The 23,956-nt window shown below is 39.4% G+C and overlaps 1 protein-coding gene across 2 annotated transcripts; it reads left to right on the forward strand.

The window, feature by feature from the left end:
• The first annotated feature begins 3,066 nt into the window (after nt 1-3,066).
• Nucleotides 3,067-23,071, forward strand: LOC124276216. 2 transcript variants are annotated; one of them, XM_046711878.1, is made up of 2 exons: nt 3,067-3,188; nt 21,430-23,071. In XM_046711878.1, exon 2 carries the CDS (start codon nt 21,459-21,461, stop codon nt 22,674-22,676), a length of 1,218 nt encoding a protein of 405 aa, XP_046567834.1. In that variant the 5' UTR covers nt 3,067-3,188; nt 21,430-21,458; the 3' UTR covers nt 22,677-23,071. The 2 variants fall into 2 exon arrangements, with proteins under 2 accessions (XP_046567834.1, XP_046567833.1); XM_046711877.1 differs by lacking the exon at nt 3,067-3,188 and adding an exon at nt 9,566-9,692.
• The last annotated feature ends 885 nt before the right edge of the window (nt 23,072-23,956 follow it).

Consider the following 23,956-nt stretch of genomic DNA (forward strand, 5'->3'; position numbering starts at 1 on the left):
AACCTTTCTTCTGAGACACCACAGTAACCTATCTTCTGAGGCTCATCAGTAATCTTTCTTCTGAGACACCACAGTAACCTTTCTTCTGAGGCACCGCAGTAACCTTTCTTCTGAGACACCGCAGTAACCTTTCTTCTGAGACACCGCAGTAACCTTTCTTCTGAGACACCGCAGTAACCTTTCTTCTGAGACACCGCAGTAACCTTTCTTCTGAGACATCACAGTAATCTTTCTTCTGAGGCTCATCAGTAATCTTTCTTCTGAGACACCACAGTAACCTTTCTTCTGAGGCACCGCAGTAACCTTTCTTCTGAGACACCGCAGTAACCTTTCTTCTGAGACACCGCAGTAACCTTTCTTCTGAGACACCCCAGTAACCTTTCCTCTGAGACTCCACTGTAAATTTTCTTCTGAGACACCACAGTAACTATTCTTCTGAGACACCACAGTAACTATTCTTCTGAGACACATCGGTAACCTTTCTTCTGAGGCACCGCAGTAACCTTTCTTCTGAGACACCGCAGTAACCTTTCTTCTGAGACACCACAGTAACTTTTCTTCTGAGACACATCAGTAACTTTTCTTCTGAGACACCACAGTAACCTTTCTTCTGAGGCACCGCAGTAACCTTTCTTCTGAGACACCACAGTAACCTTTCTTCTGAGACACCCCAGTAACCTTTCTTCTGAGACATCACAGTAACCTTTTCTTCTGAGACACCAACAGTAACCTTTCTTTCTGAGACACCACAGTAACCTTTTTCTGAGACACATCAGTAACCTTTCTTCTGAGACACCGCAGTAACCTTTCTTCTGAGACACCACAGTAACCTTTCTTCTGAGACACCCGCAGTAACCTTTCTTCTGAGACACCACAGTAACCTTTCTTCTGAGACACCACAGTAACCTTTCTTCTGAGACACCGCAGTAACCTTTCTTCTGAGACACCGCAGTAACCTTTCTTCTGCAGTAACCTTTTCCAGAGGCTCATCAGTAACCTTTTCTTCTGAGACACCACAGTAACCTTTCTTCTGAGACACCACAGTAACTTTTCTTCTGAGACACCGCAGTAACCTTTCTTTTCTGAGACACCGCAGTAACCTTTCTTCTGAGACACCGCAGTAACCTTTCTTCTTCTGAGACACCGCAGTAACCTTTCTTCTGAGACATCACAGTAATCTTTCTTCTGAGGCTCATCAGTAATCTTTTTCTTCTGAGACACCACAGTAACCTTTCTTCTGAGGCACCGCAGTAACCTTTCTTCTGAGACACCGCAGTAACCTTTCTTCTGAGACACCGCAGTAACCTTTCTTCTGAGACACCGCAGTAACCTTTCTTCTGAGACTCCACAGTAACTTTTCTTCTGAGACACCACAGTAACTTTTCTTCTGAGACACCACAGTAACTATTCTTCTGAGACACATCAGTAACCTTTCTTCTGAGGCACCGCAGTAACCTTGCTTCTGAGACACCTCAGTAACCTTTCTTCTGAGACACCACAGTAACTTTTCTTCTGAGACACCACAGTAACTTTTCTTCTGAGACACATCAGTAACTATTCTTCTGAGACACATCAGGAACTTTTCTTCTTAAGCAGTACAGTAACCTTTCTTCTGAGACATCACAGTAACCTTTCTTCTGAGACACCTCAGTAACCTTTCTTCTGAGACATATCAGTAACCTTTCTTCTGAGACACCATAGTAACCTTTCTTCTGAGACATCACAGTATTCTTTCTTCTGAGACAACACAGTAACTATTCTTCTGAGACACCGCAGTAACCATTCTTCTGAGACACCGCAGTAACCATTCTTCTGAGACACCGCAGTAGCCTTTCTTCTGAGACACCACAGTAACCTTTCTTCTGAGACACCACAGTAACCATTCTTCTGAGACACTGCAGTAACCTCTCTTCTGAGACACATCAGTATCCTCTCTTCTCAGACACCAGTGTAACGTTTCTTTTGAGACACCTCAGTGACAAGTTTAACTGAGACACCGCAGTAACTTTCCTCCTCGGGCACTACAGTAACCTTTCTGCAAACACAGCAGTCAATACCTAACACTTTGCAGTTACATGTTTTCTCAGCCACTGCAGTAACCTTCTTCTGAGACACTACAGTCAGTTTCTAAGATACTGCTGTTACGTTTGTTCTCAGATACTGCAACACCTTTCGTCTCAGACACTTTAAGCATAAAACCGATGACAGCTAACCTATTATAATAATAAATAAACAGATTGATTGTTGTAGGTTGAAGAGATAATTAGAAACATATTGCTTGCAGCAATGCGAAATAGTACAGTGCCACGAGGCAGCCATACAGATAACTTAACACAGGTCTAGGTTAGCGATACGGCTTATACCAATCGATCTCCGTAATTGATCGCGTTAACTCGGTCAAATGCCACTTAAACACATGGTAAGGAAACAAGTGTTTTGATGGAAGATAAGGCTTTTATATACTTTCGTTTCCATGTAACAATGCACAGCACTAAGAGAACGTTAGCCAGAGATTATATCCCTGAGAGTGTCAAGCTGATTTCAAACTCCAAGTGGAACAGGTGGTTGAAGGTTGTCACGGGTTCCAACCATTTACTGTTATACGCAGATATCGTGACGGAAAATGAAAATAATGTCAACAAAAGTTTAAAATATGACTTCCTATAAATATCATTCCTTATCAAGACGACAAGCTTAAATATCCATGCGCACACAGATAAGAACTCGAACGTCCTATGGTTGTATTCTAAAACCGGATTTAGCTACACGGCTATGTATATATAAATGATAGCACATTTTAAAAGAAACATATCGGAGTTTTCCTTTCCACGACCAACAATACTACTTTGATTTAACATGTATTATAATATAACACAACATTGTACAGCAGTATCTGTGACTACCTGGTGCTGTGCTGGTATCTTTCTATATTCTAAAGCTGGTTTTGCACGGTCGTTTAACGATCAAAGGCCTTCGCGCATACGGCCCTACCTATTGTAGTATTGTAAGAGTGTGCCGTCACTTTCTCCAGTTGACTCGGCAAATATTGCTCGCCTTGACTTCAACACGAAATATATAAGGACTTTTGTATACATGGTTGGACTACAACTCGGCGTATCAATGCTTGCATTCTTACAAGACGTAGGTTCTATCATGGACGCGAGAATAGCGGCAGCACACACTTGTGGGTAGGTAGGACGTATTTTGTTAAATGTGTGTCTTGTGTTATCGATTTGTTTGCATATTGAATACATATTTATCTTCTGTTCATGTATTTAATTTAAAATATTGGCTTATAAAGTATGGTGTATTTACGTCCTGTTGCCAAATGCCTTGAGGAACACGATACCACGTTATGAATGCTATATCATTACTGGATGTAACGATATTATGGTTATTATCTAAATGTCGTGAAATGGAAGCATATGAACACAGTGAGGGTGATTGTGTGCAAGTATTCATGAGTACCTCAATTGGTATAATCCTAAGGTATTTAAACTAGCAGGATCAAAATGAATGACGAGGTAACGCAACACGGGACATGTGGATGACATGTTGATATGAATCAATTCAAGCCAGTTAAATTATTAGTGTTTCTCTCTCTCTCTCTCTCTCTCTCTCTCTCTCTCTCTCTCTCTCTCTCTCTCTCTCTCTCTCTCTCTCTCTCTCTCTCTCTCTCTGTATGCCTATATGTATGTATGCAATTGTGTGTGTGTGTGTGTGTGTGTGTGTGTGCGTGCTTTTCTACCTCATTTGCCTTTAAGCCTTATAAAAATACCTTTAACAGAGAGTTTCAGATTTAGTCTGAATCTATACAGAGCCTAATATTCAACTTTGAGCTGTTTATGTCACGATCGCTTCTTCTCCAGTGAAAACCGCCATATCATTGCTAACACATGTCTATTATCTACACACAGGAGTGTCATTGTTGTCCAATACAACCCTGGCACACAATACAAGGTGTGTACAATGCTTAAATCGTGTCAATGCATACAATTTACAATCTCTATATACGGCCAACATGTAATGTTAATGACATATATTTTTAGCAAATACATGTACTCGTTACACTTTGTGTCGCGTTGTTACCGTCACGTAATATAATATTCAAACAGCGTTTTACGAGTTGCGCGTTCATATTTATCTGATTCCTAGCTTGATCGTATAAACACGAAAACCAAGCCATTTCACTGTGGAGTGTTTGACATTGAGACCGGTACATTACGACATCAAAGTCAAGCTGTTTGTTGAGGTTATACCCCTGATATAGGTTATATTGATATAAGTAAATAGTTACTTTGTTCACCTAGAGCCCTTATTATGCACGATTTATAGGATTACGTTAAGTGCTTTCTGATAAACTAGCATATATCGGAGTTTGAACAGACAGCGAGTAAATATAATTTTCAATAACAGCTTTTGACTGGCACATAAAATATTAATGGGTACTTCAAAAGGCGTATACTTTATAGATAAATACTCCTGGTCATTTCACTTTAAAAAACGTGGGTGAGGCAGGAACGAGTTCGTTGACAACAGTAATTATGATGAAACATCAACTGATGTTCTCCATAACAACGGGAGTTACAACCAAGTGCTGATAAGAGACTGCAGAGGTACAGATAAGCTGCGTATCTGCGTAAACTACGCAAATATTTATGTGAAAACTCAATTCCTCCTAAGTCCATTGCGTACAAGTACGCATGAATTTGTGCAAATACCCAATAAATGTGATCTTACATGTGTACACACAAAAATGTCAAATCTTAGCCTATGTACCGGTGGATAGATAAAATAGTTGAAGTATATTGAGAGGTTCTATTTCAGGGCATGAACTTGACAACTTGCAGTCTTTCGGATCGTTTCTCATATTACAGATCAAATGTAAATCACAAACACTAACATTTAAACTTTATTACATTTTTACGGTTAATGGTAAATAGCAAATACCCAATTGAGCTTGAGTGCGGTGAGTACAATTTGTTTGCTTACTCAAAGGAAAACTAGGACTGACTGACTGACTGACTGAGTTTGGTTTTACGCCGCTTTTAGCAATATTCCAGCAATATCACGGCGGGGGACACCAGAAATGGACTTCACTCATTGTACCCATGTGGGGATTCGAACCCGGGTCTTCGGCGTGACGAGCCAACGCTTTAACCACTAGGCTACCCCACCGCCCCGGAAAACTAGGATACCCAATTGAGATCAACATAAGAAAGTACATAACTCAATTATCCCAAAAGTTATTTGTGGTTCTGATGAGATCATTGTTTGATATCAATACAAAAAGCGACTAAACACTTTCGACCAACATAAGAAATTTCTGCTAGAAGTAGCATCAGTTGTACAATTCCGATGATATAATATTACACGCTGTAATCAATCTATGTAAATACCATCTTGTGGAAAGGTTGAAATGAACAATAATCAGAAAGAATCGAATTCTTGCAGCAGTTGGGTAGTCCAGTTGTTAAAGCGTTCAATCGAAAGACGAAAGAGCGAGTTCGATTCCTTACATGAGTAGGCCCGTGAAGATCCGGGGTAGAATAGGTCTTCAGCAACCCATGCTTGCCACACAAGGCGACTATGCTTGTCGTAAGAGGCGACTAACGGGATCGGGTAGTCAGGCTCGCTGACTTGGTTGACACATGTCATCGGTTCCCAATTGCGTTGATCGATGCTCATGCTGTTGATCACTGGATTGTCTGGTCCAGACTCGATTATTTACAGATCGCCGCCATATAGCTGGAATATTGCTGAGTGCAACGTAAAACTAAACTCACTCACTCACTCACCTTACATGAGTAATATGTTTGAAGCCCATTCCTGGCGTTAACTACTATTATAGATCCCTGGAATGGGACTACAAACGTTGTAAAACAATACTCACTCATTCTCAAAGTTATGCATTCATGCAATGGCTTTTAAATGACAATCTACCTATATGGCCAACTGTTGTTACCTTTTGATAAATGCTTCATATACTCAAAATGACTCATACCAGGAAGTTATTTAAACAGATACGTAATCGTACACGTACATGCACTTGAGTGGTCATAAGCGACAGGTTTATATGAAATCAATTATGGATCAAAAGATCTGGTCAACGTGTTCATGTCAACAAAAGTAGCGTCGTGTGTTTTTTAACGCATACCTCTTTGTGAGTGAGTTCAGTTTTATGCCGTTTTGTGAAGTATGTTACAGAGCACCGTGTATTTACATAGACTCACCAGCAAGTGTGACTATACATGGTACTGCAAACCAAGGCATGATATTGACGAACGAAGAATTGATCAACGCACAGTATTCTACCACGACAAAGGGACACAACAAGGAAACAGTGTCAGAATAGACAGTCCACAAATGTCCCCTTCAAGTGCCCCGAATAGCTGGAAAATTGCTGGTGCGGCGCAAAGCAATATTCATTCATTTATTTATTCCCTTTCAAGTGACGAGAGAGAGATTCAGTAGGATTTAACGCCGACTTGAACATCGTTCATGATTTATCATGATACGTCACTGTGGGGGGAAGGTAAACAATAAACCAACCCCACCCCACCCCACCCAACACCAACATCCACACAGGGCCGTAGTTAACTATTCTTAACATTGGGGGGCACTATCAACATTAAAGGAGTGTTATTTCAATACTTTGATGCATAAAAAGTAATCTGTAAAAACATTCTAGGGGGGGCAGCTGCCCCCCCCCCCGGTCTAACTACGGCCCTGCCACACCCTCGAAGAGAGAGAGAGAGAGAGAGAGAGAGAGAGAGAGAGAGAGAGAGAGAGAGAGAGATCAACACACACACCACAGACACAGACACACACACACACACACACACACACACCTTCACCACAACTGATGAAACCCACAAGCTAGAGTTGGGTATTGACACAACTGGAACTATAATCAGGACAAAACGGGATTCGAACCCACGAACCTAACTCCTGGCATACCAAAGGGAGGCAACTCATCACAGCAAACCGCTTCAAGTGATGATGTAAAATGTAAAATTGGTTATTTTCTGTTTCCTCTACATAGCTACTAAACCCCTCAGCGCAACGTGGTGCTTTTAACAACACAGCTATTAACCGGTAGCGTTTACCTAACAACTCCTTATAAGCAACTTATATCTTTTTATCGCAGCATGCCACTTGTACAAAGTATACACACACGGTCAACAAACAGCATTATTAGGTTCAATGTTAATACGTTACTTTTCTAGTTATCGGCGTTTGACAAAAGAATGTTTGTTGTCTACGTGAATAACGGGAGCCGGGATACAAGGATATGTATATCGCATTGTAATACATGCTCAACTCTCTGGTTACTGGGCCGGTTCGGAGTGGTCGTGTATAGTATGTATGATACAAGTATCGTCCATGTAAACCAAACTTGATATGGTGTACGCCATCATTGTTCAGGTATTCTTAAGTCAAAGAATACATGACTTCTTGCTGCAAACAAGTAACATTTTATTACCTGTTCCTCAGTCTGTTTTGCTGTAATCGCCTAGTATTTCAGATTAATTTGGATCGCAACCTTCCAAGTTTTTGTATTAACTGGAAGCGTTGTTTATAAGAACACTGTACATTAAAACGTCCAGAGAGATAAGACGTTGAATTAATTGTTTTCGGCAGTACACTATTACTGTAAAACAGAATCATATATAATCATGCCAATAATGGTTGTCACCCCTTCAATTTTTTTCATTGGGGAGGGGTGTGTGGGGTGGGTGGGGGTTTGGATGGGGAGGGGTGACAACCATTATTGGCATGAGTATATAATTACAGGTGGTACAAGGTTAAAAAGTAAATTTTGTTTTGCTAAGTTTTACGGTTTCTTCATTGGATTATACAGACTTGACCGCGAAATTACGTTGCTGACCTATGAATGACACATAGTGACGTTTATACGTTTTGCATGACATTGTATTCTTGAAATACCTTAATCACTAATGCTCTAGTTACACAAACCTGCGGATGGAAAGAACGAAAAAGCATGTATTTGTGTAAAATAAGACGCGGTTGAGCTGTGCGCCCGAGAGTGTTATATTTGGGAAGAAACTCTAATGGTGTTTGGTTCCTTTCAGCTAGTACTATAGAATGTGGTACAGGTAATATTTATTAAGTATATTCTAGGTATATTAAATCGCAAACTTTTCTTTTGGACTAGAGCCATCAATGTTTGTAAAAAGTGATAAGGGGATCGTGTGGACAGACACGCTGATACAAGTTGAGTAGATCGATGCTCATGATGTCAGTCACAGGATTGTTTGATTCAGGTTCGATTATTTACAGTTAGTATAGCACTGATCGTGACGTAAAACGGGAAACAAACAAAGAAACCAACAAACAAACAAACAAAAATCAAACCTTTCCTGGACTTTTGGTAGGGATGTTTCTATTTTTCTGTGATACACAAATATGACTCATTTCTTTATTTGAATAAAATAATTAATCTGATTATCCCTATCAAATGTTGAATAGTGTTGGGAGTATATGTTATTGGTACCGTCACTTGCTGCGATGTACAACAAAGGAAAATGTTTCTGATAATATGATACAGCTTAATGCAACTTGGGTGTCCTAGTCATTCAAGGGCTTGCAATTCTCTGTGCAGATTTCTGTTTCGCCCCATTATGTTTCTCTACTTTGAAAACAATACCTGTTTACGTGGGTATCATCAAAGTAGTAAATGACCCAACCTGCCTCAGTTCTGGCTTTTCCTCCACGCTGCCCAAAACGGCGTTCAACCCACTCACTCACTCACTCACTATCGACAATGCTAAGTTTTCTTATAATGACCAAAGTTTCTACCGTTCAGATTGTAGCGGTTACTATGGCAACATATGAGATGTATGTAACCAAGGAGCTAATTTGCAATCATTGTGAAATCATTACTCTGAAACATGCAGCTAATATATTTGCTGATGTCCTTTCCTGCAATTTAGACATAATAAATATCACACTAATGTCCATAGTTTCTATGTTTGGGTCGTGCAAGCAATAACATGGTGATCCTTCACCGGTTGCCAGTTTTAGTCAGACACCGTTGTGCCTTCCCGTACCTGGTTCTATTTCTGCTGGCCGTGGAACACACGATGATAAAACGTGATATGAATGGGTAGTATTGTCAATGATCCATGTTTAAAGATGACATCTATCATTCATCACTCAACATATAAGAAATCAGAACGCCCTTCGTCATATTGCATGCGGCGCTCGATCCGAACGAAGCTAATAAAGCGTAGCTCGCATAAAGAACAGAGCTATGCCGTGTTAACTCTATGCCTGTCGAGAAGTGATCGAACTCTTTTATCGATCGATTGATTCGCGGTAGGGTTTTTATTTAAGAGTGTAGCATGTCGTTCGAAAGCTGATTTTCCCCATTGCAAGATGGGTGCCATCACTAAGGGATACTGTGAAAAGAAAACATTTCAAAAAGATTAGTTTGTCAACGACGTTCTTATTGATTTGGACATACAAGAGTTAACAATGTTGTCGTCAGTGACTGACAGGCTACAGTTAAGTCTTCAATCACCCTCGTAACCGGCTTGGCTGAGAGAGGTTCACTTGAGGCTGTCAAATACAGCCTTGTGTCATAACCCGAGCATGTATACTGGCCAGTTAAAGAGGACATTTCATCGGAGGAGATAGGTCACGATGGACACGTTACAAATTAGGAGGTATGTGTTTTCTACCCACTTCCTTAATCCGGTGCTACAGTGTTGATCTGGTATCGCTATATCTTGTTATGGTTTCATGCCTTAGGGGTTCCTCAAAAGAAATTATCGCTTCATCGTAAAACGGTGCGTGCCATAATTTGCAGCTCTTTAGTTTTGACGATAAGGACAGCTAACGTGACCATGGGAAATTTAGGGTTTATTTAAAACAAAACAAAATGATAAAATCACAACCGAAATTATTGGAGATAAATACCATTATGGATTATAATGAAGCATAAATTATTATTCTTTTCTCTCGGGTCTCATTTTAAATAATAATCGTCAGGTTATGAAAGCTTACCCTTTAATTGCATGTATAATAAGGGTTTGAAATTAATAATATGATGTCAATCTGATTGTTTGTGAAATGTAGGTTTACCATAACACTTGTTCATATTGTTGTTCCTTCTATATTGGGATGAAAATATAACAGTAGTTAAGGGTGTACTTAGTTGTTGTAAGCTTGTGATCGAGGTAAGTAAAGTTAACAATATCAAAAGTCATTGGGTGACATTAAATGTCTACTATCATCTAAATATGTATATCGTCTTGATCAATATTACCTGAATGCACATGCCGTCAAATCAATATGATATGCATGTATATCTCATTGGATCAATATTATCTGAATGTATATACTATCAGGTTCAATATTATCTGAATGTGTATATCATCAGGATCAATATTATCTGAATGTGTATATCATTTGGATCAATATTAACTGAATGTATATACTATCTTGATCAATGTTTATCTGAATGTGTATATCATCTGGATCAATATTATCTGAATGTATACACTATCTTGATCAATGTTATCTGAATGTGTATATCATCAGGATCAATATTATCTGAACGGATATACTATCTTGATCAGTATTATCTAAATGTGTGTATCATTTGGATCAATAATATCTGAATGTCTATACTATCTGGATCAATATTATCTGAATGTATACACTATCTAGATCAATATTATCTAAATGTGTATATCATCTGATCAATATTATCTAAATGTGTATATCATCAGGATCAATATTATCTGAACGTATATACTATCTTGATCAAAGTTTATCTGAATGTATACACTATCTTGATCAATATTATCTGAATGTGTATATCATCTGGATCAATATTATCTGAATGTATACACAATCTTGATCAATATTATCTAAATGTGTATATCATCTGGATCAATATTATCTGAATTCATACACTATCTAGATCAATATTATCTAAATGTGTATATCATCTGGATCAATATTATCTGAATTCATACACTATCTTGATCAATATTATCTAAATGTGTATATCATCTGGATCAATATTATCTCAATTCATACACTATTTTGATCAATATTATCTGAATGTATATACTATCTAGATCAATATTATCTGAATGTGTGTATTATCTAGATCAATATTATCTGAATGTGTGTATTATCTAGATCAATAATATCTAAATGTGTATTCTATCTTGAACTATCTTTATCTGAATGCATACACTATCTTCATCAATATTATCCGGATCAATATTATTTGAATGTATGTACTATGTGTATCAATATCATCTGAATGTATATATTATCCTGATCAATAATATCTAAATGTGTAGATCATCTGGATCAATATTATCTCAATTCATACACTATTTTGATCAATATTATCTGAATGTATATACTATCTAGATCAATATTATCTGAATGTATGTACTGTCTGGATCAATTTTATCTCATTGTGTATATCATCGGAATATCAATATTATCTGACTGTATATACTATCTTCATCAATATTTATCTGAATGCATATACCATCTAGATCAATATAATATAAAGCATATATCATCTTGATCAAAGGTATCACTGAATCACTGTTGTATGAATGTATATATCATTAATATCAGTATCATTTGAACGTACAACTACATCGTCAGTATCAATGATATCTGAATGCATTATTCGTTAGTATCAATATTATTTGAAAGCATATATCATACTTATATCTGAGCGGATATATCGTATTTACTGGTTAAGGTCTTGTACTTGTAAAATGCACTTACACTGAGTACTCTACTCAAACCGACTTAAGGGCTGTTGTACTTGTGAATGCGTCATATCATGAGGTCACAAAGTCTTTAATAGTCACTTTGGTATGGAAACTAGGTCTTTGACGTGACTTGCTGACGCATTGAGTACAAGGCCACTCCACCAGCCTATCAGCCAGTTAACTTGGTAAATAGTCTCCAGTGTAATATATAGAGTAGCAAGTACTACTTTCACGATAAATTCCGATTCAGTATAACTTCTTCAACAACATTCTATTCGTTGGGCAAGGAGGGTCCACCAGCTGAACAGTTCTAAATTCTGGTTTGTCTGCACCAAACCGTATTCGCTGGTTTCACGAAAGTGGTACACATCTAGTTTATGTTTCAACTCAGGAAAGAAAAACATGTCACGGTAACACCACAGGGAAATCACAGGGAAATCACAAACACGGGAGGAGTGCAGAGAAAGGGACAGCCAGGTGTTCGAGAACGGATGGAGACGGCTAAGCACAGGTTAATGAGTAAATACTATTTGTTACGAGGAACGTGCTTCTCGAACACCTGGTGTCGAGAACGGATTCGGCACTCCTCAGGTTAATGAGTAAATAAGTGAACTGTGTCAATATTTTAATGATAGATTGTTAAACAACTTTTTTATTTTTAGGACAAAAATTCTGCAAAAACCTCACAGAGTGGGTATGATGTTTTGATTATGATCAGCGTTTCATTGAGTATTTTATGTTTATTAGTTTTCGAGTTAGATTGCAATTCATCGGTCCGCTTTTGAGCCAAACCACCTTTTTTTATAAAAGTTAGTGTCATAGTTAGTGTTATAGTTGCAGTACTGGGCAAAATAGGATGACGTGTACCCTAAACTTGCATCATTATTAAAGGGGCGTGGTGTAGCCTTGTGGTTAAAGCGTTCGCTCGTCACGTCGAAGACCCGAGTTCGATTCCCACATGGGAAAAATGTGAGAAGCCCATTACTGGTGTCCCCGCCGTGATATTGCTTGAATATTGTTAAAAGCGGCATAAAACCATATTCACTCACCCATTCGTGAAGTACAGTTTAAATGTCGTGTTCGCGATTACTGCACATGTTTTTTGCCATGTGCATGCACGTGTATGATTGTACTAGTCCGGGCTTTATAGTGTTTCCTCTCAGATACCAAACCGTATTTGAACGTACACATCCAACTAATTAATACACAGTATACTTTCTCCGAGCCGATCGTCCTTGTCCCCCAAAGACTGAACGACAGGCAGGGTACCAACAAGTACCATTCAAACATCTTTTGGTAAAGCTGTAGGGCGGTGGGGTAGCCAAGTGGTTAAAGCGTTCGCTCGTCAAGCCGAAGACCCGGTTTCGATTCCCACATGGGTAAAATGTGTGAAGCCCATTTCTGGTGTCCCCCGCCGTGATATTGCTTGAATAATACTAAAAGCGGCGTAAAACCAAACTCACTCAACTCACCAGTAAAGCTGTCAAGGTAATCGAACCTCCTTCTGTCTCTGGGCAAACGCTTTATCCACAACACCACAAAGCTGTTAAAGACACCACTGAAGAAATCTACCATGACATGGTACCTTTAAATATTCCATTACTACAAGAATACTTGGCAGTTATCAAGACACACATTCCAGGACACAATTACATTAATGTTATCACGACCCTTGAATTCTTCGTGGTAATCTGGGTGTTTGACGTCATAAAATCACAATTGATATGTTAATTCATGCCAAGATACACTGCCAGAATATTCCAGCTATGTTTCTGCATCACACTAAATATGTCGGACAAAATGGCATTACTGGCGATTTATTGTGGTTATATGAATAATTTTACACAATGAATACACAACGGTCGGTTTACCGCTAAACCTTTGTTAGTTCACTGCGATTAAATGATCGAGGCTGTTAATAAATGTTTATCTCTGGCAAACAGAACCAGTCAAATGGTGTTATAGATTCTTTACTGTCGCGTTGGGGTTTCTCTGTTACTGAGAGTCCTGGAGATTCCAAGTCCCCAGCAACCTGTGTAAAAGGCCACTGAAAGATCGGTTGACTTTATTGGTTGGCTACATGTCACCGTGTCCCGATCAGTGGATCGGCGCGTTTGGTGTTAATCACGGGAATGTCTAGTCGAGATTCGAGTATTTACAACTACTTTCTTATTGGTTGGCTGTATGTCACTGCATCCAGTTCAGTGGATCGGCACTTGTAATATCAATCACGGGATTGTCTAGTCCAGATTCGAGTATTTACAACTACTTTCTTATTGGTTGGCTGTATGTCACTGCATCCAGTTCAGTGGATCGGCACTTGTAATATCAATCACGGGATTGTCTAGTCCAGATTCGAGTATTTACAACTACTTTCTTATTGGTTGGCTGTATGTCACTGCATCCAGTTCAGTGGATCGGCACTTGTAATATCAATCACGGGATTGTCTAGTCCAGATTCGAGTATTTACAGCTACTTTCTTATTGGTTGGCTGTATGTCACTGCATCCAGTTCAGTGGATCGGCACTTGTCATATCAATCACAGGATTGTCTAGTCCAGATTATAGTATTTACAACTACTTTCTTATTGGTTGGCTGTATGTCACTGCATCCAGTTCAGTGGATCGGCACTTGTAATATCAATCACGGGATTGTCTAGTCCAGATTCGAGTATTTACAGCTACTTTCTTATTGGTTGGCTGTATGTCACTGCATCCAGTTCAGTGGATCGGCGCTGGAATGTCAATCACGGGATTGTGTAGTCCAGATTCGAGTATTTACAAACTGCTATCATACAGCTGAAATTATTATGACATAATTATAGGGTTAGCCTGTCTCACGGAAATGATAAATTGCATGAGTGAGTGAGTGAGTTTAGTTTTACGCCGCACTCAGCAATATTCCAGCTATATGGCGGTGGTCTGTAAATAATCGAGTCTGAACCAGACAATCCAGTGATCAACAGCATGAGCATCGATCGACGCAACTGGGAACCGATGACATGTGTCAACCAAGTCATCGAGCCTGACCACCCGATCCCGTTAGTCGCCTCTTATGACAAGCATGGGTTACTGAAGATCAATATTCTAACCCGGACCTTCAGGGGTCATAAATTGCATGAAATGGAAAACATATTTATCAAGACAGTACGTCTCACTGTCTGTAATAACGTATGACAAGGTAATTTTAGAAACTCAAATCCGCTGCACATATTCCCCATGAAGCGGAGATACATATCATTGGTAATTACTTACTTGCAGAAAATTCACAGCTGCTTAAAACAATATTCATGAAAATGAGACAAGTGAAACAATAAGTTACATGTCAATAAAATTTAGCAACCGATTTGAAGCCCTCCAAACTATTATGACAGATGTTAAAGGGTTGTTCAAACAAATGTTCAAATGCACAAGAAATGTTGTAATTCCGCAGTCATCTATACTACTCACACTTTGCTAAGGATCACAAAAATTCACAACTTTAATTAAACGTAGATTTATGTTTTGCAATTGCAACCTTTTAAAACTGGATAAATAATGATAAGGTAACCCCTCTTTAGGCAAACAGCCACTTTAATCTAACCTGATGCACTAGATATATGAGTAACCATAAAAATGGTTTTCATGGCACCAATCAACCATTTTGCATATCATTGAACGAGTCATTGACAAATACACAACACCTGTCAATAGCAGGTATGGGATCCACAAGATGAAATGACATACTGAAACCTAGGATACATGCTTGCAATAAGTTTAGATATTTAAACCAAATTTGACCCCACATCCTAGTTTGCTGTTGAATCCATGATTTGATCCTTAGCGAAGTGTGAATAGTAATATTATAAAAATCACCTTAGTTAGCGTGTGCACAGTCAGTTCAGAACCAGCACAAGAACCAGATGGTCTGTAGATGAACGCTGAGAAATAATCAGATCATACACGTTATCTTATAAGCAGGAACATACCTGCATATATGTGTATGGTTAAAAACAATAAAACCCTTTCCATAATACATCATAATGTCAACGCCTGAGAATCAGATGCTATCGAAACAGATTCCTCTGAGTCTAAATGATAATTTAATGTTTGTATTGTTTGTTTGTTGTTTAATGCCGCACTCTGTCAATAATCTATCTGGACCAGACAATCCAGTGATCAACAACATGGCCATGTCAGCGAATATGACCACCCGATCCCGTTAGTCACCTCTTACCCCAAGCAAGGGTTGCTGAAGACCAATTGTAACCCGGATGTTCACGGGTAAACAGGAAAAGACAGACATTAAAATATCTGCTTATATGAGACTCCGTTGTGCGATTCCTACCATATCATGATTATGTATTTATGAATCAGTATCAAATATTATCAATATTTAATCGTGTAGAAATATGCCTACCTATATAAACATGTATTTAAGAATTGACTTGTTTGCGTTTATGGAGGTACAAACATAAAATCCCTGGCACACTGTGTAAATCCGGGTACGGGATAATACTTTGATTATAACTTTGATTATATTTGATTATAAGGATGATAACCTTGGTTGTATATGAGATACAAACAAGAATGTCAAGTTCAAGTAGATATGTATACCTATATCAATATGTATTCGTGTATAGGTGTATGAGAATAGGACACGGTTCCTGAATATTACTATAACTACATTATCTTATATCGGATATGATACACGATGATATAAATCAGTCTTTTGTACCTTCGTGCGCCGGACAGGTATTGATAGTAACTGCAATCTTATCCATGAAACGTTGTTTGCACGATTAATCACAGATGTTCGTTAGTGACTGCTGTATGCTATTATCCGTTGTAGCAGGGCTCGCTACCCGTATGGAAATCAAATACGTTGCTTTGTGTTGGGAGCAAAAAGGGGCATGAGGGACGAGTTGATGATGCGACTTGAATATATGTTCCTATCACACATCTGTCGGGGGAAATGGTGCAATTAATAGACAGTTTGTCGTGCAGGAAGAAAACACGACTCGAGTTCTGGTTAAAGCTTACCGCTACACGCATCAATCTGAGGAATGTATAACGTCATTGATTATAAAGATGTAGGTATACAGTATATGGTCGTAAACATACCTTGAAACTAACATATCTGTCTGTCTGTTATTTGTGTCCCAGCTGTCAATGTGTAACAATTCGATGGACAGAGTTGCTTCCCTTTGGTATACCAGAGACCTATGATTTGGGGTTCCATTTCAGATGTACCCATGAAGATCCGGGTTACAATTAGTCTAAGCAACTAAGCAAATGCTTGTCGTAAGAGGCGACTAACAGGATCGTGTGGTAATCCTAGCTGAGTTGGTTGACACACATCATCGTATCCCAACCGTGTAGACTGATGCTCATGATGTTGATCACTGGATTGTCTTGTGCTAACTCAATTATTTACAGACCGCCGCCATATTGGAATGTTGCTGAGTGCGGCGTCAAACAACATACGATAGATAACTCCCTTGATGCGTTTCAAGGTTTGTCAGCATTATAGGCTACCCGTGTTTGCGAGTTTCACCAACTCACTCACCACCTGCTTCTATATATCATCTAACTTTACCCGTTTGTTTCTATCCTGCCGGAGGATCAAGAAACTGTATCGCATCGTTGTGTTTCCAAAATACGTTATATACATTGTGACAATGAATCACCAATTTCAAATGCCTAGGACGGAATGTTAATAATGAAATTCGTATATATCTAAGCGTTGATTTCAGTAACAGCGTCTGCGAGTGAAAAACAGTAACTGTGCAAGAACTACGTCATCAAAGAATATAAATGCATGAATCTGAATTGTATCAAACTAATTCTAAATATGTAGTCTTGTTATTACTGTTATTGGCTACTTTCAATAAAATATATTTTTCTCTTAATTTGTTTGATGATACCGGAAGAGAATAACCAACTGTCAAAACATGGGCATATCGTATTGTCTCCTCGAACAACGGGACAATCTCGACTTTGCATTAGGGTTTCTCACATGTACACCAATTATAACACTCCCAATACCGACTTAGCATTCAGGAGACCGGACAAGGAAAAAGCTCAGCGTTAATATCGCCATGTATTTTGACGACTATTATTCAATCAATCAACGCTGATATCGATTATTGATTCCCACAATAACACGAGAAAATCAGATTGTGTCGTAGAACCATTTAGCCACTCAGGGCATCAAAATCCCTTTGACTATTAACAACCGCCTCCGTTTTCTTGTGGATGGGTGGCTGTATCCTCAAGGGGGTTAAAGGACTGCAAAATTATTGTCCTCCTGAGAGGATACGTAAGTCCCAAAACATTCAAAGTCAATTAAAACTTTCCACAATTTTAATCGTAGAATATGTGTATTATTAAAGTATGGCTAAATTATTCTAAATTGCTAACAGCTGAAGGGATGATGTAAATCCAGCTAGGGTCCATGCAGGAAGCAAATGTACAGTAAGTTCCCATGATGATCTACCTTGTTGTTGGCAATATGTAGCCTGTTTTTATATTGTATTGTCTTCTATAGTTAAAAGTTTTTAGTTTTCAAATAGTTTTATATCTATATCTGTGATGCTCTAGTTATTTAACTGTCCTTCGTTGACGGGGCTTTATGATTTGACTTTGATATTACGGCTTTATTCTAATTCTACTCCTCGTCACGACATGGCTGTAATATTTTCGATGTGACGTTAAATTTAACTCACTCACTCACTCTTCCTGCCGTAATTGTAAGATGCTTTTTGTTACCATTCCTGGCATTTGACATTATGGGGTGAAACAAGTTGTGGTCGAATTAGATACGCAAATAATGCTAGTTATGCGTCGTTCTTTTGCGTCTTTTCTTTTTTGTTTGTGCGTTCTTTTTAATATTATCTGTTTATTTGTGGTATATACACCCCCTAGGAGCGGAAGGTTGTTGGTCCATACACGGGAACGCGTCATACCATAAGATGTTAAAGATAGTCTGTGTAACACTGGGGGCGCTCTGCATAAAAGGGATTAAACAAGGGCTGGTTGGTGCGGACCACTGATGCTAATTGAGTGAAAGAGACTGTTAGAAAACCTATGTTTGAACAATTCCGTGACTCAGTATGACTATTTTACCATATATGCTATATATCAAGTCTGTTCATCTCATCATGAAACCTCTAAAACCTTAACACTCTACCCATGTGTGGAACTGAACTAGGAACTTCGACACGACAAGCGAAAGCTTTAACCGCGATGCTACCCAACCACCCAAACGAAAACATCCTCAATCTCTTCCATTACTGTTCGATCGGCGGGAACACTAAAAAACACCTTTTGGCAAAACACCAGAAAAGTGATGACGTGTTTGATATTTGGCTTAACTGCGGTAACTGAACGCAATGTAGAAATACTTCATAACCTTAAACAGTAAGCCTGTTCATATTTTACATGACCTGTTATGAAGACGATAATCAGATCGAGCATGTTAGTAACTGTTTTCTGGTAATACCTGTTGCGAGAGTAAAGCTATTCCATAATAATCTAGTTAAGACCTGCCATCGAACAATGGTGCTTGAAGTCCTATTGTTGACATCAAGATATAGCAAGCACATTATGTCAACTTCAGGAACTCTTGTGTTAGTTGGCGATTTGCGGATGGGTGGTTGCACACGTAATGTAGCTCAACACACGAGCCACGTGCAGGTAATCCTCCCAGGGTATGCGAGGATTAATGCCCACCTGTTTCAGTGTAACGCATGGAAAACATTCAAACGTCGTATGGACATTATCTTGAACAGGCGTAGCGCTGATGTTAAAGAATATCTGTCATATGAAATTGTCCATGCGCGAATGACGGAAAAGATGTGTCCTTATGACTGCAAGGTACGTTTTAGAAAAGTCCTTTCGGTGAGGTTCTTGAGAGGCGTATAGAAGTTGGTATGCAAGTATAAGAAAAAATATTATGGATTTCAACTCCTTCTTTACTGTATACACAACGTTTGCTTTTCCTCGCCCCTTCGTCAGATGAATAAAGAAGAAGTTGACATCCATAATATTTTGTCTTATAGTCCTTTCGATGTTTGGAACATGTGAATGTAGTAATGTAAATTTCCTTTTTATATGGATTCAGGTGAAAGTTGAAGGTGTGTATTACCGTTCTATACAACACTGACCGAAAATGATGGTTGGCTTAACATTCTAACGAAACTGCAGTACATATTTACATATTTATTCCTATGTTGCAGTTCTTGTGCGAATGAAATACTGGGAAAAGTATGAACATGAGTGAAATGTGAATTGTTAAGGATTACACGTAATAATGATGATACGTGGTTTCTTAAATACATGTTGATCATATAGGTAGTCTTCTTGTTAGTTAATCGTGCAAACTGCCGTAATTTTGTTCTCGATTTAGTTACGCTGGATGCTGGTTAGGTATTGAAACATTGTATTACTGTGTCCTTCATGGAACATCCATCTGGAACACCTTCAGCTGTATTGTGGTTGCCATGACATCAATTACATATCTTTCACTTTTATGAACCTATCGGCGATCGGAAACTGCAATGTTGGTGTAAATCCTTCAACAGCACTTTCAAATATGTCACTAATGAGAATAGGAAGACCCTGATTATATTAGCCACTTGAACTAACTGCTACATGTATGGGTCTTAGGTTATTTTGGGTTAGTTGTAAAACTGTAGAGACTGAAACTGATAGTTCGCTATGGTCAAATAACACCACTTTTATTTGTTCACAGCACAGCTGTCTTTAATTTGGAACTGATTGGTGGTGGTGGTGGAATTGGGTTTAACGTCGTGCTTGAGAATATTTCGCTCATATGGCGACGTGCATGCGTGTGTATGTGTATGTGCGGCTGCTTGTACTAGCCCAGACTGAAGCTGGTTTTATAGTGCTAGCCCACTGTGATACCATGCCGCAGTGAAGCATGAATACCCCACTCAGACACATTATACTGACTCCGAGCCGACCATTCCTTGATGTACCCATTAATGCCGAGCGCCAGGCAGGGACCAACAAGTACCATATTTTAACGTCTTTTGGTATGACGCAGTCGGGGATCGAACCCGCGACCTTCCGCACTCCGGGCGGACGCTCTAACCACTACACCACGCGGTCTGGAACTGATTGGATATCTACTAATCCTACATACATATCTAGTCCATATAAGTTGTGAAAGGTAGACACCGACGGCAAGAGCTGCTTAGATATTGCTCGACACGTTGGGGAAATTAATGTTGAAATACTGGTCATCCTTTGGCAAAATATACAGGATAGCTTCTGATATTCTTCGGACACTTAATATCGAGTGAGTTTACGCCGCTCTCAGCAATATTCCAGCTATATGGCTGCGGTCTGTAAATAACCGAGTCTGGACCAGACAATCCAGTGATCAACAGCATGCGCATCGATCTACGCAATTGGGATACGATGACATGTGTCAACCAAATCAGCGGGTCTGACCATCCGATCCCGTTAGTCGCCTCTTACGACAAGCATGGCTTACTGAAGATCAGTTCACTTGATACAAGAATGAATAAGAGTTTTCAAGACATTGCATGATCATCTGTGGTCATTATATTAAGTTGTCTGCCGACCTTATTAATATTAGATGTGACATATCCAAATTATTCTCATCATGCTGTTTATTTTTCAGTGGTGGCGACCTTATAACAGGTCGTCACAATGGCTCCCTCCGATGACGTCATAAGGCCACGTGACACGTTTCTCCAGATGACGTCTCCAGAGATCTACAGCAGACGTTTTTCAGAATTTGTGCGCCATTTTCATGGCGATGACTTTACGGACGCGTCTCAGCTGAGAAAAAGACTTCGATACACGACAAGCTTCAAAGGCGAGCTGGCGAAGCTAAACAAACGCAAAGAGCCCCGCCCAGGGGCGGAGCCAAGCAAAAGATACCGGAAGAGAATGGTACGTATCGGAAGTGAACCGTCGATCTTTCCACCAATCAGCATCACGCGTAGTGACATTGGTCATACTTCTCCCCCTACGTCAAATGTGTTGACAGTTCGGAGTGACATGTCAACTCCCCAAGCAACAAAAGACGACGCACCATCTCCGATACCAAAAAGGGAGACCCAGAAATCTCGAAACACCAACAACCTCTCCGTAGACGTCAGTAAGTCTCAGGAGATGGTCAGACTGTCTCCAATTGCTTTCTCTGACCGGAAAAGCAAAACTGAAGGAAAACCGGAAAAACATGCAAGTCTTACGCCTCGAGGGAGCATACCTAAAATTAACGCCAAAACAGGTCTTCTGGAATCTCAGAGGCAGGAGAGATCCAACAGCCTCACCGATTCACAGAATAAAAACGAAAGGTCAACCACGGAATCGCCGCATCGACACCGAGGAAAGGGAAAGCACTCCAAATCGAAAGTTTTAGAGGAACCATTTTCTGTCCGACGTAAGATAGAGCAGTACAGGCGTTGGCACGAGGAACAATACCTGCAAAAACTAAAACGTTTAAAGCAAGACACGGACAGTGAAGAAAAGGATACTCCGAAGACAGATGTCAGTGGGAATAAAGAATCTGGAAAGAGGCCAGAAATCGATCTGGCTAAAATCCTGGAGGAAAAGTCTCTGGCTGTGACTGTTAAACCAGTCCGGACGATAAAATCTGGAGATGAAAATAACAACAACATTGATGACACAGTTATTCCAGATATTACACAGCACAAACGTTCACATAGACTAAAGTCGGGCTGTACGTGGAAAACGTGGCGTAACGTTAACGAATCCGACGCCTATTCAGACGTTAAAAAGTACATCGAAGACAACGAACTGATGAACTCAGAGAAGGAAAGTTGGATAAAGGCTTGGATTTGTGAAGTCGAGAGGGCTCTGTGCACGACAGACTCTCACAGTGAAACGGATTCTGTGTGATGAGGGCATTTACAGCCACGTTGTGTCCGAGATTTGACGTTACTGAGATAGTTACCAGCTAGAGACAACACACTACACGTCAGTGAAACCGCGTTAACCTACCGTGTCCGGATCATGATCCATGGAGTTATATCCAAATATTTCTATATTTGTTCCCCTGACCGAAACTGTCCGGAATGTGGTTTCCCGATTTTACAGGGTTCAGATTAACGAGGTTTCACTGAATCCTGGTTTCAGGAAATGTGTGTTGTCAGTCAGCATGGAGAACAGATTCAAGTATGTGTTATGATCTCATCTTGCAGAGAAGGTGACTTGGTTGTTGAAAGAGATATTTTACGAGTATGTATAAATTATATTATTTATTTTCAATAAATGCGTGATGGATAGACTACATATACCCTTCTTTGTCCAGCCAGTTTACAGATTAGGATTATCCTTCCTTTTCCCGAATATTACGAAGGGGTAGTATAGGGCGAACTGTGACGTCAGTCTGGAATTAAAGTCTGGAATTATTCTCACGGTTCTGCTGCTCAATTTGTTACTCAGACTAGGACATATATACAATAGTCGATGTATAAAGCCCCATGGAATTAACGTTTTGAAATGGGACTTATGGTTAACGAAAAAATTCTTTGCTTGACATGCTGATCTCTTAAAAAATACAATGACCTAAAAAGTACATTGGCCGAAACAAAATTTAATGTGCCCTGTCCCCAATGAAAAATCGTCGACCCCATAGAAGATGTATCCAGTTGAAACGAAAAAGAATATCTGATGAAGACGTTTAATACTTCGACGAGGTGAAGACTCTAATAATTCTAGCTAAGCTATGAGTAAAAGTATGAAATCAAATTCTGCTCATAACTCATGCCATAAACGAGAATAACATAATTTTAATTATAGGGCTTACTCTGACGTGAAGATCAGAGGACACCTCCAAATGCCGTAGGGTCAGTTGAACTTTCTGCTGAACTTTCAGTTAAACTGCGTCAAGGCTTCCGTATTCCGCATTCAGACAAAATACTGATTTTGGGTATTTTGCAAACGAAGATAATCGAGCAGTTCCGAATAACAAAGACAATAGAGCGTTACGCTTTACACATCATGTCGCTTCTGAGAGTGATTTCAACAACAACACGAGTGAACTATAGGGGGGGTATTTGTGATTTGTGGCGGTTTTCTTTCGCTAAGATCGAAATTCCCGATGGATGCGGTTGAGAAATGCAGCCAAATCGTTCCCCATAGCTGATATCTGATTGGTTCAGGAACCTATATTTTGA

Source organism: Haliotis rubra, unplaced genomic scaffold, assembly GCF_003918875.1.
Source record: "Haliotis rubra isolate DU_JTF1 unplaced genomic scaffold, ASM391887v1 Scf207, whole genome shotgun sequence".
Taxonomy (NCBI): domain Eukaryota; kingdom Metazoa; phylum Mollusca; class Gastropoda; order Lepetellida; family Haliotidae; genus Haliotis; species Haliotis rubra.

Excerpts from the sequence above, each read along its gene's own strand:
- LOC124276216 (XM_046711878.1), top strand. The coding sequence starts at position 21,459 with ATGGCTCCCTCCGATGACGTCATAAGGCCACGTGACACGTTTCTCCAG.